Source organism: Pteropus alecto, unplaced genomic scaffold (genome assembly GCF_000325575.1).
Source record: "Pteropus alecto unplaced genomic scaffold, ASM32557v1 scaffold195, whole genome shotgun sequence".
Classification (NCBI taxonomy): domain Eukaryota; kingdom Metazoa; phylum Chordata; class Mammalia; order Chiroptera; family Pteropodidae; genus Pteropus; species Pteropus alecto.
The window spans coordinates 3,031,320-3,046,703 of NW_006438073.1; the positions used below are offsets into that span (position 1 = coordinate 3,031,320).

A 15,384-nucleotide genomic window follows, 5' to 3' on the forward strand; every position below is an offset into this window, starting at 1 on the left:
CTTTTTTTTTTTTTGAATGTAAAAAAATAGTAATAGCTAATAAGCTAATAATCCTTGGAAGCGTCCTGTGTGCCAGGCGCTGCTGTACTTGTTGACAAGTGCTACCTCATTTACCGTGACCCTCTGGGTGGGCACACCTGTCCCCATTTTACAGCTGAGCAAACAAAAATAGACATGCAGAGGTTGTGTTTGTTTGTTTGTTTGCTTTTAGGATGAAAAGTAGAAATACTTCTTTTTAAGCTAATTCTATCTTATGACTTTACATCAGTTTGTCTAGATTATGATGATATTCAATAAGCTTTTAAAAATATGGTTATGTCCATAATGGATGCCTTTTAGTGGGATTACTGCTGGCATTTAATTGATTATATACTCTGCATCATTTTACCTACCTCCTAACTGGTTTTCTAACTTTTAGCCCTAGTGTCTTTCGATCTTTTCTACATGCTGCGTGTTACAGTAGAGTTAGCTTTCCAAAATGCAAGTCAGATTGTATCGCTTTCCTGCCAAGACAGTCTGTGGCCCACGCCAGTGTTAATCAGACTGAAAGGGCTAATTTCCATGGGATCACAGATACAGGCGCTTCAGTGAGCCTTACAGCTATCTGGTAATAGGAGCTGTGTCTGTGGGATGAAGTGCCTCACAGTTAAGACATAGAGTCACCAACAGAAAAATGGGCAAATGGTATCAACGGTTCTAGAAAATGAAATTAAAAACAGCCATTAAATAAAATGTTCAGTCTTATTCATGATAAGGGAAATACAGAATGAAACATAAATTATAAAATGTCTCTGAACAGATACATAAAAGAAACCACTTGCCTTTGGCGAGGGGAACTCTTGTAGGACATGAGGTTACACAGTTTTAACCTCTTGGAATTTGTACACACGTGAGCACAGGAGTACACAGATTCTACATGTTTAAATAAAAACAAATGTAGGAATACAAACGAGCTTGTTCATTCTAGCTGGAAACAGCATCTGAAGGTGTGGGGTATTCAGAAAACTTTTAAACCAGAAATTGTCATCAGAATCTCTTCTGTATATCACATTGCAGATTACAGAACACTTTCACATGCTGTCTCAGTTGACCTTATAGCAACCTCACCCTCATTTCAAGATGAAGAAACTGAGGCTTAGATAAATTAAATTATGATTTGCCTAAGGTTACACAGCTAATTTGATCAATTATACTGCAATATATTTACATATCTGTTTTTCCTACTGGATTCTGAACTAGTGATACAAACAAGACTGTAATCTAGGTCTTCTATTCCCAGTTGGCTGCTATTAGATAATTGTAGCTCAGAAAAGAGGGAATTTATGTCACCTTCATTGTCTTGGGGAATATCTGGAAAAGGGTATATCTAACTGAAAATATACAACAAGATTTAAGGAAGGTCCTGTAAGTGGTGCCATTGCAAAAGCATGCAGAGAAAAAAATGAGCTTTCCAATTTCAGTTTCTATGGAAGGAGCTAGATTCCATACCCCATATAACCTTGTCCCTAAGATGTGGAATTTGATCCTGTGACACATTCCATTTGAATTAGCTTTTAGCATTCCACATCTTCTGGAGCCTTTTCACATACTTGACTTTCTGCAAAGTGCCGGTGATCAGTGAGCTAGTTCCAGTGGAGCATGGCGTGTATTTTTAAGGACCGATAAATAGAAATAAAGAATAAGTTGCCCGAGCAAGAATCTTAGAATTCATTTGAACAAACCTTAAGCATGTACTAAGTGTCCCAGAGGCAACAATAACTTAAGAACATACTATATCATCAGAGGTTCTAAAGCCTTCAGCATGGACACTTTCATGGTCGAAATGAAATTTCATGCTGATTAAAGGACCTGTATTTTCCTTAGCTAATGAAGAAGAAAGCAATCATCCTCTGAAAGAAAGAAAAACCCACACAATCTTTATGAAACTGAAACATGTTTTTTATTAAACAGGACTCCATATAAAACTCTTGAGAATTTTATAGTAAAGCTTAGATAAATATTTCATGTAACATCTTAAGATGCAATCATTTATAGTAATTTTAGTGCTCTGATTTCTGTTTGTTTTTAGATTTGAAAAAGCAAACATTTTCTACGCTGATTTATATCTGGAAGCTGCCAATTGAGCCCAATTTCATAAGGCTTATCTTTATAAATAAATGAAATAGGATAATAAGGAACAGCTCTGTGTACTTTTACTTTATGTCTATCTCTTTAGACAGAAGCAGTGTTTGAAGACCTTTTTTTTTTTCTTTCCAAGATGTAAACCACAGCCTTCGTGAATGCCCTGTCCCCTTTAACCCCCTAAGTTTAAGCTGACCTTGTCCAGGCACCTTCTTGCCCTCCCGCTGCCTCAGTGGGCTCCCTCTGGAAGACTTTGCTCTAGGTTCTCCGCCGGAGCAGGCAGAAACGTGCCGCTCTCGGCACCCTCCAGCGCCCTGGAGCCTTCACCTGACACGGGAACTCCCCCCAGCCAAACTCCTGGGCTCCTGGAGCTGTTTTTCAGACTGCCCTTTGTTAGTGTGCCAGCTCGATGGTGTTAGCTTTTTCTTAGATACATGTCTTGATTTGGTGTACGCTTTAAATGAGTATTTCATAGCTAATTCTGCCTACTTCCTTATATTTTGACGTATCAAAGTAGTTTTTGATACCATGTGCCAAACTCTCTGCTAGGCACTTAGGATGCAGCCATGAGCACAGATAGGACCTTTGCCATCGCGAGACTTAGACACTTAGAGATGCTACGTGAGCCGAAAATACAATAAGGTGATGACAGGTTATGAAAAGTGCTGTGAAGAAAAATGGGTGAGGAACAGTGGGAGGCGGGGGCGCTGCGGCCTGCTGGGCGGTGGGACGGGGCGGCCCGGGGGCGAGCAGGAGCCGCAGGTGCACGAGCGGGGAGGAGGAGGCAGCAGAGGGGGCAGCGCTGCGCCGGGGGAGCGAGCTTGGTGTTATCTTCCAGGAGCTCTCAGAAGGCCAGGTAGTGAGGAGGAGGGAAAACAAACATAGGAAATGGGGTGACAGTGAGAGGGGCAGCGCCATACCGCAGATGACCTCAGACGTCATACGGTCAGGTGTCAGGTGCTGGCATTTTATTCCCAGGATGAGCGGGAAGCCTGGAAGGGTTTTATGCAAAGGAAAGATGTGTTCTAATTTCTTTTTATATTTCTTAAAGATAATTCTGGCAGCTTTGTGAAAAGGAAACCAAAAGGAGCAAAATGGCGGGTGAGGCAGAGAGAGAGATGAGTTAGACCATGGCGGTGTGCGGGAAGGGGAGATGGTAGCCGGGGCTTTTGTAGACGCGAAAATGGAGACACGTTTCCGAGCCAGAGGCAACAGCGTGTTCTGATGCGCTGACCGCACACACAGGAAATGAGGGGTCATGGGTGTCAGGTGTTTTCTGACGTGAGCATTGGGGTGAGTGATGGTGTCACTGGTGGAGACGGGCAGACAGTGGGCGGAACGGGTTTACGAGAGGAGGTCGCGTTCTGTTTTGGAACAGTAGGATGCACGGCACACCTGCCGTTGTTCGCCATTTACCTGTAAGGGAGGGGATGAATCCTCGACTCATAGGTTTGCAGCCGCGTTTAGGCCTCAAGGGGAACCATTATTGTTCCAGGAGTCAGAGGGGAGAGAGCAGTTATGTGGAGGAGAAAGCCGGGGTTGGCCGGGGCTTGGGAGAGGGGTGGGACATTTGAGTGACAGATGTGCATCCCAGATGTCAGGAAGTGAGCAAAGCACACTCTGAGGGGGCGTGCAGGGCATGTCCGTCCTGGCAGTACTGGAGGGCTTGTGGCAAGGGGCTTCTAGCCCTCACTGTTGCTTTCTGTGGGGACCTCGTCTCTAAGGTTACTTACTTTTTCTCCCTCTTCTTTTTTCCGTAGTTCAAGTCCACGACCCACTGGATTCCCAGGAACCCTCTAATAAGTTCAGGGTTGGGACCTGGTAGCCCTAGGGGCTCTCTGAACCCTGCACACTGGGTCTGACGTGTCTGTAGGTGCTTCCTTGGGGAATCTCACAGCCCTAGCCTTCTCCCTACCCACCTTCCACACACTTCCGTGCCCATTTTTGTCACCTGCATTTATATATTTCCATTTATTTCTCACTTAGGTTTTATGACAGGCACACAAAGAAACCCTCAGATGTCTCAGTATGGACCTCAACAGACAGGACCTTCCATGTCGCCTCATCCTTCTCCCGGAGGTCAGATGCATTCTGGAATCAGTAGCTTTCAGCAGAGTAACTCAAGTGGGACTTACGGTCCACAGATGAGCCAGTATGGACCACAAGGTAAAAGAGAAAAAAAAAGTTTTTTCCAAAATGCATTGCAATAGGTTGTAGAAATTTTAATATGTTAGTCTTTCAAGGTCTTAGTATTGTAAACATCTTTTAAGATCCCTTTATTCGTTACCTGACAGATTTGGGAGGTAAATACAAACCCACAGTCCTTTAGTTGCCCATAACGATGAGGAGAATAATTATAGCAAGTGTTCATTAGGTATTCATGGATCAGACACTGCGGTGAGTGCTCTTCATACGTGTTATTGATAAAGAAGCAAAATCCTTGGTTCTATAATACAGTTCTAAAGGCTTGTTGAGGAAAAGACACAAGCCTTGGCCTGAAAAGGTTTCTTATTTAAAACTTGAATTTCATTGTGTTGAATTCTGATTTTTGCCCCCTCCCCCTCCTTAATTATCTTTACGATAACGTACTAACTATTCAGAAGGGTGTCATCTTGTTAAGTCTTCTCCCAGTTTGTCTCCAAAGAGCTAAATCAGGTAAATAGTAGTTCTGACTTTCCCAGTCCTTACCAGTCTTACTCTTAGAAGACCAGACAAAGCCTGAAATGGACACATCTTTCAAAGAGGAAAATAAGGCAAGAATAGAAAAATAAGTGGAACTAGCCCAAAATGCACTGTCTGCATTCTAGAAGACGATGTATGTTGTTATATACGTGTAGAATCCTTTTATCAAGGTTTTTAACCTGATATATACAGATTTTTTTTTTTTGTAAGTCACTTTTGGCAACAAGGCGTTTGCATTTAGCACCTTCTTTATATTTTGTTTCTTTAAATTAGACATTAATGGATAATTTAGAGAGAATGAGATAACCTGGCGCGATTCCCAGAGTTTCCTCACTTCTGAAAATACCAGGAATATTCCAAGCGAAAATGATGAATTCCCGCTAGGAAACTGTAGTAAAACGTTACCACCTCCACAGGAGTCGGGTCTGCCGTGCTGAGGCCTGGTTTCTTCCTAGAGGCCTTTGCCTGGGTTTGACACCCGCCCCCGTCGAGGCGCGGGAAGCCTCTGCCGCCCCTGAGCGCGTGTGTGTGAGGCCGGAGCGCTGCAGGCCCAGGCTGCTTCCCTGGCGCTTCTCAGGAGGCCTCGCCCGCTGTTTCATGGTACGCCACAGTCTGCACCTGAGTGTTCTCGCTGCCTAAAGATCTCTTTCCAAAAGGACGTCAGCCCCTTCAGTGCTAGTGGCGTGCAGCATCACTTCCTTGCCGTACACGGCTTTGTTGCATTATATCCCAGCTACTGCTCTTGGTAGGAAAACTATTAGAAAGCCCACAACATAAAACTTTGTGCAGGGCCCCTTCCTGCCCCTTCTGGCCTAGACTCGGAATGGGTGTAGATGTTGTGTTTTGCTTGATTCCCTTTACACCGTGTCATAAATGGTTTTCCACATTATTAATCCCAGTGAGCCCTAGGAATTTAAGTCCCAGTTGACAGTAACAGTTTGCCCCATTCCCCAACAGCCCCAGGTAGTTGTGACATATAGCAGTTTGGCGCTCAGCTAAGGCAAGATGGCGAGTCACTCAGCTGTGAGAGGGAGCCTGCCTGCCCACCTCGCCCGCACTCAGTGCGGTGGGCATCACCAAAACTGGATTTCTTTGGCCGTCGTGTAAAAAAACCCTAGTGAAATTTCGGAGGCAGTGTGTAAGTCATGGTAGGCACAGAAAACGTGAGCTTTTGCTCAGAATGAGACTGGAGATGAGGTCAGAGCCTTGTCTGCAGAACTGGGGATAGACGAAGGTCTCCGACTTAACCGTGAAAACTCATAGAGCTTCATGGAATTCTCAGAGTTGGTCTCTACTCAGATAACTCACCCTCGCAACCTCGTTCCCACAGTACTCGTAGTAAGGGAAGAAGGAGCTTTTGACTCTGAGTCTTTTGTGAACAGCTAAGCAAGTACTTACAGTATAGGAGTTAATAACAGGGAAGGTACCTTCTGTAGAATGGATTTCTTTTTTGAATAAAACTCTCAGTTTTCTATAATTGCTGAACATCAAGATTCTTAGTTTGAGAGCACTGAGCCTGTGTGAGGGGTCTTCATCCAGATGTCTGTGTCCTTGGACAGTTGCTTACTCTTTGGGAATTACTTTTCCTCTAGAAAAATGAGAAAGTAAGATTATGTTACCTTGGAATTTGCTTCTAATTCTGTTGTCTTGAGTGTAAATTTTTCTTCAGCTCTGGAGCCACTGATAAAAATGGAGCCCACTGGATCCACTGCATAACATTTTGGTTATAGTGTTAAGGTTTTTGTTTTGAGGTTTTTCTAAGGCATAAATACTGAGTTCAGGTTCATATTAGAAAAAATTTAAATAAGGATGATAATTTCCATACTTGGTACTTTCTAACGTTGAAAGAAAATATCTGCATATCTGTGCTGTGTGATGTTTCCTCCTTCCCCAGGCGACACCTCCAGTACATTCCACTGTGAGGGGTACACCTCCCTGGGTCCGCCAACTGGTTCCTCGTGCTGTGTGCTTAAAATCGGGTTCCTGGTACACTCTGAGTTCGACTCAGACTTGCTCACCTATCCCCCTTATCTTGTCCTCTCTCCAGCAAATCTTAAAGACAGGAAATTAAGCTTGTAACATGTATTGTTCAATTTAGTAAATATTCTTGCCATTTGCATTTCTCTCTTAGTTGATCCTTTTAAACAAGAACCCAAACAAAGTATTTATTTTCTTTCCTTCTGTTAACTACTCAAATTAATAGTAAAATATTCAGCTTGCATCTTTGTGATAAACGTTTTAATGTCTCTGCAGTGACCCCCAGAGGTCATCAGTCTCATCTTCTGTTTCTGTTACTAACTAGATGACTTTCTTCTGGGTTAGTTTTGTATTTAAGAGCTCTCAGGGGGAAATACTTTACAGTCTCTTCTTACTAACCATTTTATTGTCAGGAGCAGCTTCTCCAAAATTGTTCTTAGTAACAACAAACATTTATTAAATACTGCTGTGTCCTGGGTCCCGTTCTAAGACGTTTTCATATTTTAACTCCTTCGTTCTTTACAGCATGCTTATGCTGGGCACTGTTATTACTCCACTTGACAGAGGAAGAAACTGAGGCATATGACAGGGAAACAACTTTGCTGGGTGCGCAGTGGTCATGCCAGCATTCAAGTTCAGGCAGGCCCACCTGTTTTCTTAACTAATGGGAGGCCCAGGGCCTGATCCCCGCTGTGCACATAAGAAGGTTAAGTAATTTACCCACAGTCCCACAGCTAGTAAGTGGCAGAGCCAGGGTTCAAACTGAGGGAGCTGTCAGAGGCCACTCAGTCACGAGTGTGGTGTTCTTCATGCATCAGATGTTCTCGTCCTCACTGGTTCGTTCATTCAGTGAGCCACTAGGGAAACAAGACAAACTACTTGCCTTCAAGAAGCAAAGAACGTTTTGGAAATAAATCAACAATACTACAGATTAAGAAAAAATATTCCTATGAAGTTAAGAAGGGAAAATTTTTAGAAATGTATGTATATTAATATTGTAAAATCTGAATTATTAAATATACAAATGGAATGAAGCTAATTTAAATGTGTAAAAATGTTTAATTGTGGTATATTTTATGAAATAGTAGTTTTCTACCTTCAAGCAAGCACATTTAATAACTACCCTTACACAGTATTTGCAAGTAGAAGGCCATGGGGACTTGCTTTAATAAATAGAAAGGAATTGTGTAATTGACGTGTTAATTATTAACAGATGAATTTGGGAAGGTGAGAGCTGAAGTCAGTTTCATCTTGGTAGCCTTTGTCTCTTAAGGAAAAACACCGTCTTACTCTCTTCCGTGTACTGTGTGTCACACTGACTGGCCGCAGATATTTTTTTGCATATTTGTCACTGATTGTAAAAAGTGAAGGTCTAGCCTTAGTTTTGCCATGAATAAGTAGTATTACCTTGGGCAACTAATAGTAAATCTGAGTCTAGATTCGCAGCTGTCACTCACGTGTGTGATGGTGTCTGGGCCACCACAAGCAGCTGCGCAGTTTATACACCGATGCAGTCCCGGGTTTATGCCTTGCTTTGCATAATGGGTACCTTAGGAAGCAGGGAGCTTATAAGTAGGTGAGTCTGATGAGCCTTTTATTTCTAAATTACATGGTAAAAGGTGTTTTTCAGACAGGTAAAGTTTTTTCCTCTAAAATAAATTAGGTGCCATCTGAACTCTTCTTTCTCCCTTCATTAAAATGTTTCTCATAAATTCAGCAAAGGCAAACTTCAAATGATACCTAGTTGAAATGAACGCAGTCTCCAAAAGTGCATTTGAGACTTTCACATTAATAATCTTAAAACTGTTTCAATTCAAGAGGAACAATATATAAATGTCACTCGTTGGCTACAGGAGAGTACCTTATAGGCCCATGGCAACCGTGGTGTCACCGTGACCCAGGACTTCAGTCTCAGCTCCTGCGAGTCCCGAACCCAGGTCCTGTTGTCAGTTAAGCTGGATGCAGCCTCTCTGCTGCAGACGCGTGGCATGTCAGGCGCGGACCCGTTGCCCGCCCCCGGCAGTGCCGTCAGCCTGCCGGGACCCTGCCCTGGCTCCCCCAGACCCACAGCAGGGCACTCCCTTCAGCTGGCTCATTTTATTTTATTCTTGAAACGGGTTGTAATACATTTGATGTGTTTACAGCTTCCTATTACCTTAACCTTACCTTATGGCTAAATTGACAGTGCTAGGCAAATATATTAATTCCACATTCTATACTGTTTTGTTGGTAAAGAAATCTTCTGAATCTATATCCTGCTAATAGAAAAAACAAATTGAAGTAGATCATTTTCTAGCAAAAAGTAGTTAATGCAGTGTCCTTAGACCACTCGGCCATCCCGACACACATTAGTGCGGTGTTCTTTTCATCTTCAAATTTAGCCTTCAAGTTATAAGATTTAAGCATGAGTTTTTCTTAACAGACTGATGATCATGATTTTATCAAAGCCTGGGAATCAGGGAAGAAATAAGGAAAATTTAATATACACATCAACTTAAAGAAAGGAAAAAGTAAAAGCATAAAACGACTTTAATTTTGACTAGTAGGAAGGTAATTATTTTAAGAAATTAATATTGCTAATGAAAGCCAACAGTATTCAAGAGTGCCAGCGTTTGCTGCCCCCACTGAGTGGCTAGGCACATGGTTGCAGCATCGTCATCTGATGGATCTTAACTCTGCTGCTGGTCTTGGTCATGACAATCCTGGACCCCAGTGCAGAGACACAGGAGGTGGACATGCAGGTTTACTTAGCATCCTAGCAGCGTGCCTTTTCCTGGGCTCATAGCTCTGCCATTTTTTCACGTTTGTTTGAAAAGAAATGACCTGTTGAATCACAGTCTGCAAACGGTAAGACTGGCACCCAGTGTCCTTTCAGAAGGGTTCCTTCACCTGCAGATGGGCCCTTGGTATCCGGTGAAGCAGATCAGAGCTCTCCCTCCAGGGGGCGCCATTCCCAGCAGTCTCTGTGGGCCTGCGCAGGATGCCCCAACTCTGAGTCCAGGGAGGAAGGACACAGGTACTGCTGCCACGGGTGACAGCAGTGGCTCTGAGATGCCTTCATTTCTTGCCATGGATATTATACTGTTTTATGCTAAATTCGGCTATTGAGTTAATACCTTTTTACATTTCTTATGTCAATGCTTTTTCTTGTACTTACTCTATTTTGAGAAAAAAAAAATTGAATATCTGTGCATCATGATAGAATTTAGCATATGACCAATATATAGTAAAAAGGTAATTTCACTGATTAAGAAGTTATCTTGTTATTACTGTTGAACAGTGTGCGTCTGCTCCTTGACAGGTTCTGTCCGTTCAGTATCCCTGTCCAGCACTGGTTACTGTTAGTGTCCTTTTTTCCCACAGTAGCCACGTGAGAGAGATGATCTAGTATTTTACCCTTTGTCCAGATGAGGAGACTGACCTTTGGAGTGACAAGTAGCTTTCTGAAGGTCACACACGCAGCACACAGTTATACCCCTGCTCTCTCTACCTCACCCACTGCCCTGAAGACAGGTACTGGCATCTGACTAGACACACCCGTCCCCTGGGCCTGTGCATGATGTCAGCCTTGGTGATGGCACTTTCCCCGAATCCGCTCCTGCTACGGAGGGGCAGCCAGCGTGCACACACAGCTCGCTTTCAGGGACGCCTTCCCTCCCCGCTCTGTATGAGTTCTCCCTGCTGTATTTTCTTCTTAGTACTTAGCACCACGTGACGTTGCCCAGCTGATGCCACCAGAGTGTAAGCTCTTTGCCTTTGTTCACTGCCGAGTCCCCAGCCATTAGCACATAACTGGCACGTAAGAGGCCCTTTAAGAACTGTTCCTTAGATGAATGAAGACAGGTGCGTCCCAGAGACGCTGGCCCGCCCTTGACCCTGTCTCGATGCCTGCTAGGGACGGGGTCGGCTGCTCAATGCTTACGAATTATCTTTGGGAAGTGAAACTAAGGTTCGTTTTTGTCTGTTTCTATCTATGCGTCTATATTTTCTGCATCGAGCTCGCACTGCTATATAATTAACTTTTTTAAAGGAGTTAACTTTTGTAACTTTTGGTAGAAAAAAACTGCCAAAAGTGAAATGCTGAAGTTACACTGTAAGGTAACAGGGGCCTTTCGCCCTCCTTCATAAGCTTTGTGTACTGTTATTTTACATTTGGAAGATTTTTTGAAATGCATGCTGACCTAGGAAAAATACGGTGCCCTGTATATCAGTTCAAAAATGAACTCTGTTTCCACAAAGAGTAGAATTTGATGCCTTTACTTGGGGTAGATCAGCTTTCATTTTGAACCTGTATTTGTGGTCTTCTTAACTACTCAATCCCGCCCCACCCCACCCCACCTCACCCCCAAAAACAGTGCCTAAAGGAGCAACAGTGTGTGATAAGCCTGGATAGAAAAGTGGAGTTGAAAGAAGGTTTTGAAATATAATTTCTGTTTTCACACAGAAAGGATCTTACTTAAATATGGTAGCCTGCAAATAAGCATATGAGAAATGTTCATAACCATTCATTCATCATTAGGGAAATGAAAATTAAAACCACAACAAAAGCCACTGCACCCCTACTGGAATGGCTCGTATTTGTTTTTAATTGGCAATATCAGGTTTGTAGAACAATTAGAAGTCTCATACATATTTTGGTGAAGTTTTTTATAAACTGAAACATGTACTTACTGTACAACCCAGCACTCTCATTCTTGGTTTTTTTGTTTTGTTTTGATTTTTGTTTCAAGAGAAATGAAACAGGTCCACACAAAGACCTGTGTACAAATGTTAGCAGCTTCATTCATAATGGCCTCAAACTGGAAACAACCCAAGTATCTACAGAGCGGGGATATTAGTCAGCAACAAAAGGGAACAAACTACTGATGTGCAACAATATGGACACATTTCAAAAGCATGATGCTAAGTGAACAGGGCCAGACACAGAAGGCTACAAATGTGCCACTGTGTTTCTATGGCAGTGTAGAGAAGGCGGGACTGTAGGAAGGGAAATCAGATCTCAGTTGCCGGGTGAGAATGAGATTGACCACAAAGTGGCAACTTCTTGTCACGATAGCAACATCCCATGTCTTGACTGTGCTGGTGGTTATAGGACTGCATATGGTTGTTACCGTATGTAATTCTACCTCAATAAACCTGACTTAATGTTATGTAGTAGATAGCTATAAAAAGTAGTGAACATCTTTGGCTAAGCAAGATCAATGCATATTTAGCTCAAATTCACAAATATATTTATCGTGGTATGTAGCTAATTATCCATTTATTTTTTCCCACCCAGATTAAAGTGTCTACTCTATGATTTGTATACCATTTTTACCCTCCACAGCATAAGGGAATAATACAGAATCTTTCATGTTTATAAGTAATTGTTGAATGATTGAAACTGAGAAGCAAAATTTCCTCTGTGAGTAGAAATGTTTAATACTTCAATAAAGGCAGTAATCTTGGAATATTTATTGTAACCTAGCAAATTTAAATATTCTAGATTCAGATATAGAATTATTTGCGATCCTTCTTATTATAGTGATGGTGACTTGAATAGAGTCTAGCTCCTGCTTCCTCTTTCTGGTGCTTGAATCTAACTCCTGGTGGGTTGAAATCTGAATTCATTTGGTGACCAATTTTCCAAAGCTGGTGTGCCAAGATGAACCCACTTGAAAACTGTGGGCTCTTGGACTTGGCTGCAAGACCCGTCCAGCTGAGGTGGGCTGGCCCAGCATCTGCTGCCTTCATTGTGCTTGATGCTGGATCCATCTGTTTTCTGTCAAAGCTAGTGCCAACAAATTACTAATCTATTAGAGAAACATGGAAATAAGATTGCACTTCTCATTCCTAGCTTTTCCTCTCATGTTTTGCTTGGCTTACGTATTTGGTTTTTGTTTATTTGGGGGAGAAAGATACGTTATCAAGTAGACAAAGAGGAGGAGCATGTATCATTTTTCACTCCTACACATTTTTAAAAGATTATGGAGAAAAGATCATATTAATGATTATTGATAATATGATTGTTGTTGATGATGGTGATGATAGTAGCTGTCATTTATCAGGTAATATGTTTGGCACTGTATTAGTCCCTTTCTACCTATTCTCCATAATTATCGTTACTTTACAGATAGCAAAACTAATGTTCAGAGAGGTTAAAGAACTTGTCCAAGGTCATGCCGCTAGGAAGTGTCAGAACCAATATTCAAACCCAGATTCTAGAGCCTGCGCTTTATTCATTGCTGCCTCTTAAGCCATTAAAAGCCTTTAGGACCATTTTTATCTGGGCATGTGAGTTTAATGAGGAAAGCATTTAAATTTAGTTTCAAGGAGAAGAAAGGGGACTTCGTATTTCTTTTACCAAAGAGGCCTTTGTGATTAAGACATATTCCCTTGGCATGTGCTTTTGAGTGCCAATTCGTGAATCAACCCAACTGATTGAGGAAAAGTAGATTGGGGGCCCCACACTCAGTGGGCTGTTCTCAGTACGTGTGTGTGTGTGTGTGTGTGTGTGTGTGTGTAGATTGGGGGCCCCACACTCAATGGGCTGTTCTCAGTACGTGTGCGTGTGTGTGTGTGTGTGTACATTGGTGTGCATGATGTTTGTGCCCTGGTTCATACTCTGCCCGATCACAGTAAGTGCTTCCTGCTATGGGACGAAGGCCAGCTGCCAAATAAAGCAAAGCTGTTGATACACAGCCCTTCTCTCTTTGGTATGTAGTATGAAAAGTACCTGAACAGAGTTCAACAAAATTAGGAACCTTCTCTAATGAAACTGCATTGTGAGTACAGTCTGCAATAACTATGTCCAAATGCTTGTTTTCTAAAACAAGATTAAAGTGTCATTTCATTTCCTTCGAAAGCAAAGAGTACATATGTTTTCACTGCATAAAGTTTCTTAACCAAATGAGTCACCAATTGAGTATTGGGGGAGGGTGGAAACTAGCTGCAGAGAATGGCATGAATATGTGAATTAATTTCATTTACATTCAAACTGCGAATGAGTTTATTTTTTAGTAAAAGCGAGAGCCAGCAAGGAGCAGTAGATTTCACCGCTGTCATCGGGTAGTCTGGACGTGAGAGCTTGTGAGGTCAGGCGGGCGAGGGAAGGGTCTTCATGCTTCCCACAGAGAAGGATTCTGCCGGCTGGAGCGCCGAGAGCGCGGGGGAGAGGCAGGACACGGTGTCCCTCCCAGCAGGGGCGAGCATAAGGCGCCCTTTCCGCCGCGATGGTGGGACAGGAAGACAGACAGGGACCTTATGTGTGGTCTCGTGGGACAGAGATTCAGAAGCAGCTCAATAACTTTTTATAAATAATGTTGAAATTGATAAACAGTGAATGCTTTTTACCTTTTAATTGTGAAACAGTATCAGTTTGATTTTTAAAAAAGCAGTTTGAATTGGAGGAGCTGGCCATAGAAGGCCCGCTCACGCGCGACTCGGCAGCTCCTGAGACCGTTCGTGTGGAACTGCTCCTGTCCCCGGCCCCCCGTTGCTCCCTTTGGCGTCCCCATTCTCCAGTTCCCGCACTGCCCGTGCCTCGCTCTGTGATGCCGCTGCTGGCTTTAACAGGTGCCTTTCTGTCCTGCTGCAGCACTTTATTAGCTTGTCCCAGGATGGGTCTATCGCTGGGGTCAGCAGATTATGGCCACATTGGCCCACCACTTGTGGTTGTAAATAAAGTTATGGGAACCATTTGTGTATGTATCGCCTCTGGCAGCGTTGGCGGCCATTTATTTGTAACAGCCTGCCTGGCCCACAAAGCCTCTCCAGCCGTTTGCAGAAAGTGTGCAATGAATAATACACTCACGGACAACCAAGTAAGAAAGTGCAGGTGATGCATCTGACAAGCGTTAGATGCAGTCAGTGCTGAAAAGTGTGGATTTCTTACGTTTGTGGCGGATAGAGCTTCATATGTGTGGACCGAAGAAAACCTGATTTTATGATTATGATACTAAGTAAATGTGGTTTTTCCTTAAGCATTCGAGAGGGCCACACGGTAGTTGCTTGGACTCTGAACTGTGCGCAGACCGCCTGGGTGCGGACTGTGGCTCCTCCACTTTTAGCCACATGACCTTGGGACAAGCTCTTCAACATTGCGTACCTCAGGTCCTCGTCCCTAAAATGAAGCCTGCAATAACAGGGACCTCTTGGGCTTGATGTGAGGATTAAATAAATCGATACAAAGGACTTAGAACTAAGCTCAGCACACAGCAAATATCAAGTATCTGCTTTTATTGTTGTTACTAATCAAATCTAGTTTCTGCTGGAAACCTGGAGAAGCTCACGCCCAGCCTGAACCCCAAGACCCCGGAGGCCTGGGGCACAGGGCCCTGCTGAGGCGGGCCACCGCCCCGTGCCCACCTCCCAGGCACGTGGAGCGCGTCGGTAACTTCATCTTGAGATCTTGAGTGCGTCTGCTCTCACCGCTCCTCTGCCTTATTCACCATTCGTCAGTAACACTCCTACCATCTTTATGTCCATGTTTAAGATACTTTACATGCGTTATAGTATTTAACCCCAACAACTCTTCAAGGAGACAGCGTTAGAGGGGATCGTCTTTGTTTCAAAGAGAAGAGAATGAAACAGAGGTTTAAACAACCTACCTGGCATCATAGAGTC

At 43.1% G+C, this 15,384-nt stretch overlaps 1 protein-coding gene across 6 annotated transcripts in view; it reads left to right on the forward strand.

The window, feature by feature from the left end:
* Positions 1 to 15,384, forward strand: part of ARID1B (AT-rich interaction domain 1B) — a 341,059-nt gene that overhangs the window by 268,017 nt on the left and 57,658 nt on the right. For 5 of the 6 annotated variants that reach the window (XM_015591903.2, XM_015591900.2, XM_025049064.1 and 2 more), the window contains one exon: positions 4,108 to 4,287. The exons of the other annotated variant lie outside the window; for it this stretch is intronic. In XM_015591903.2, the coding sequence (XP_015447389.2) occupies positions 4,108 to 4,287 (180 nt within the window). The remainder of the gene's footprint in view (positions 1 to 4,107; positions 4,288 to 15,384) is intronic. 6 annotated transcript variants of the gene reach the window in all.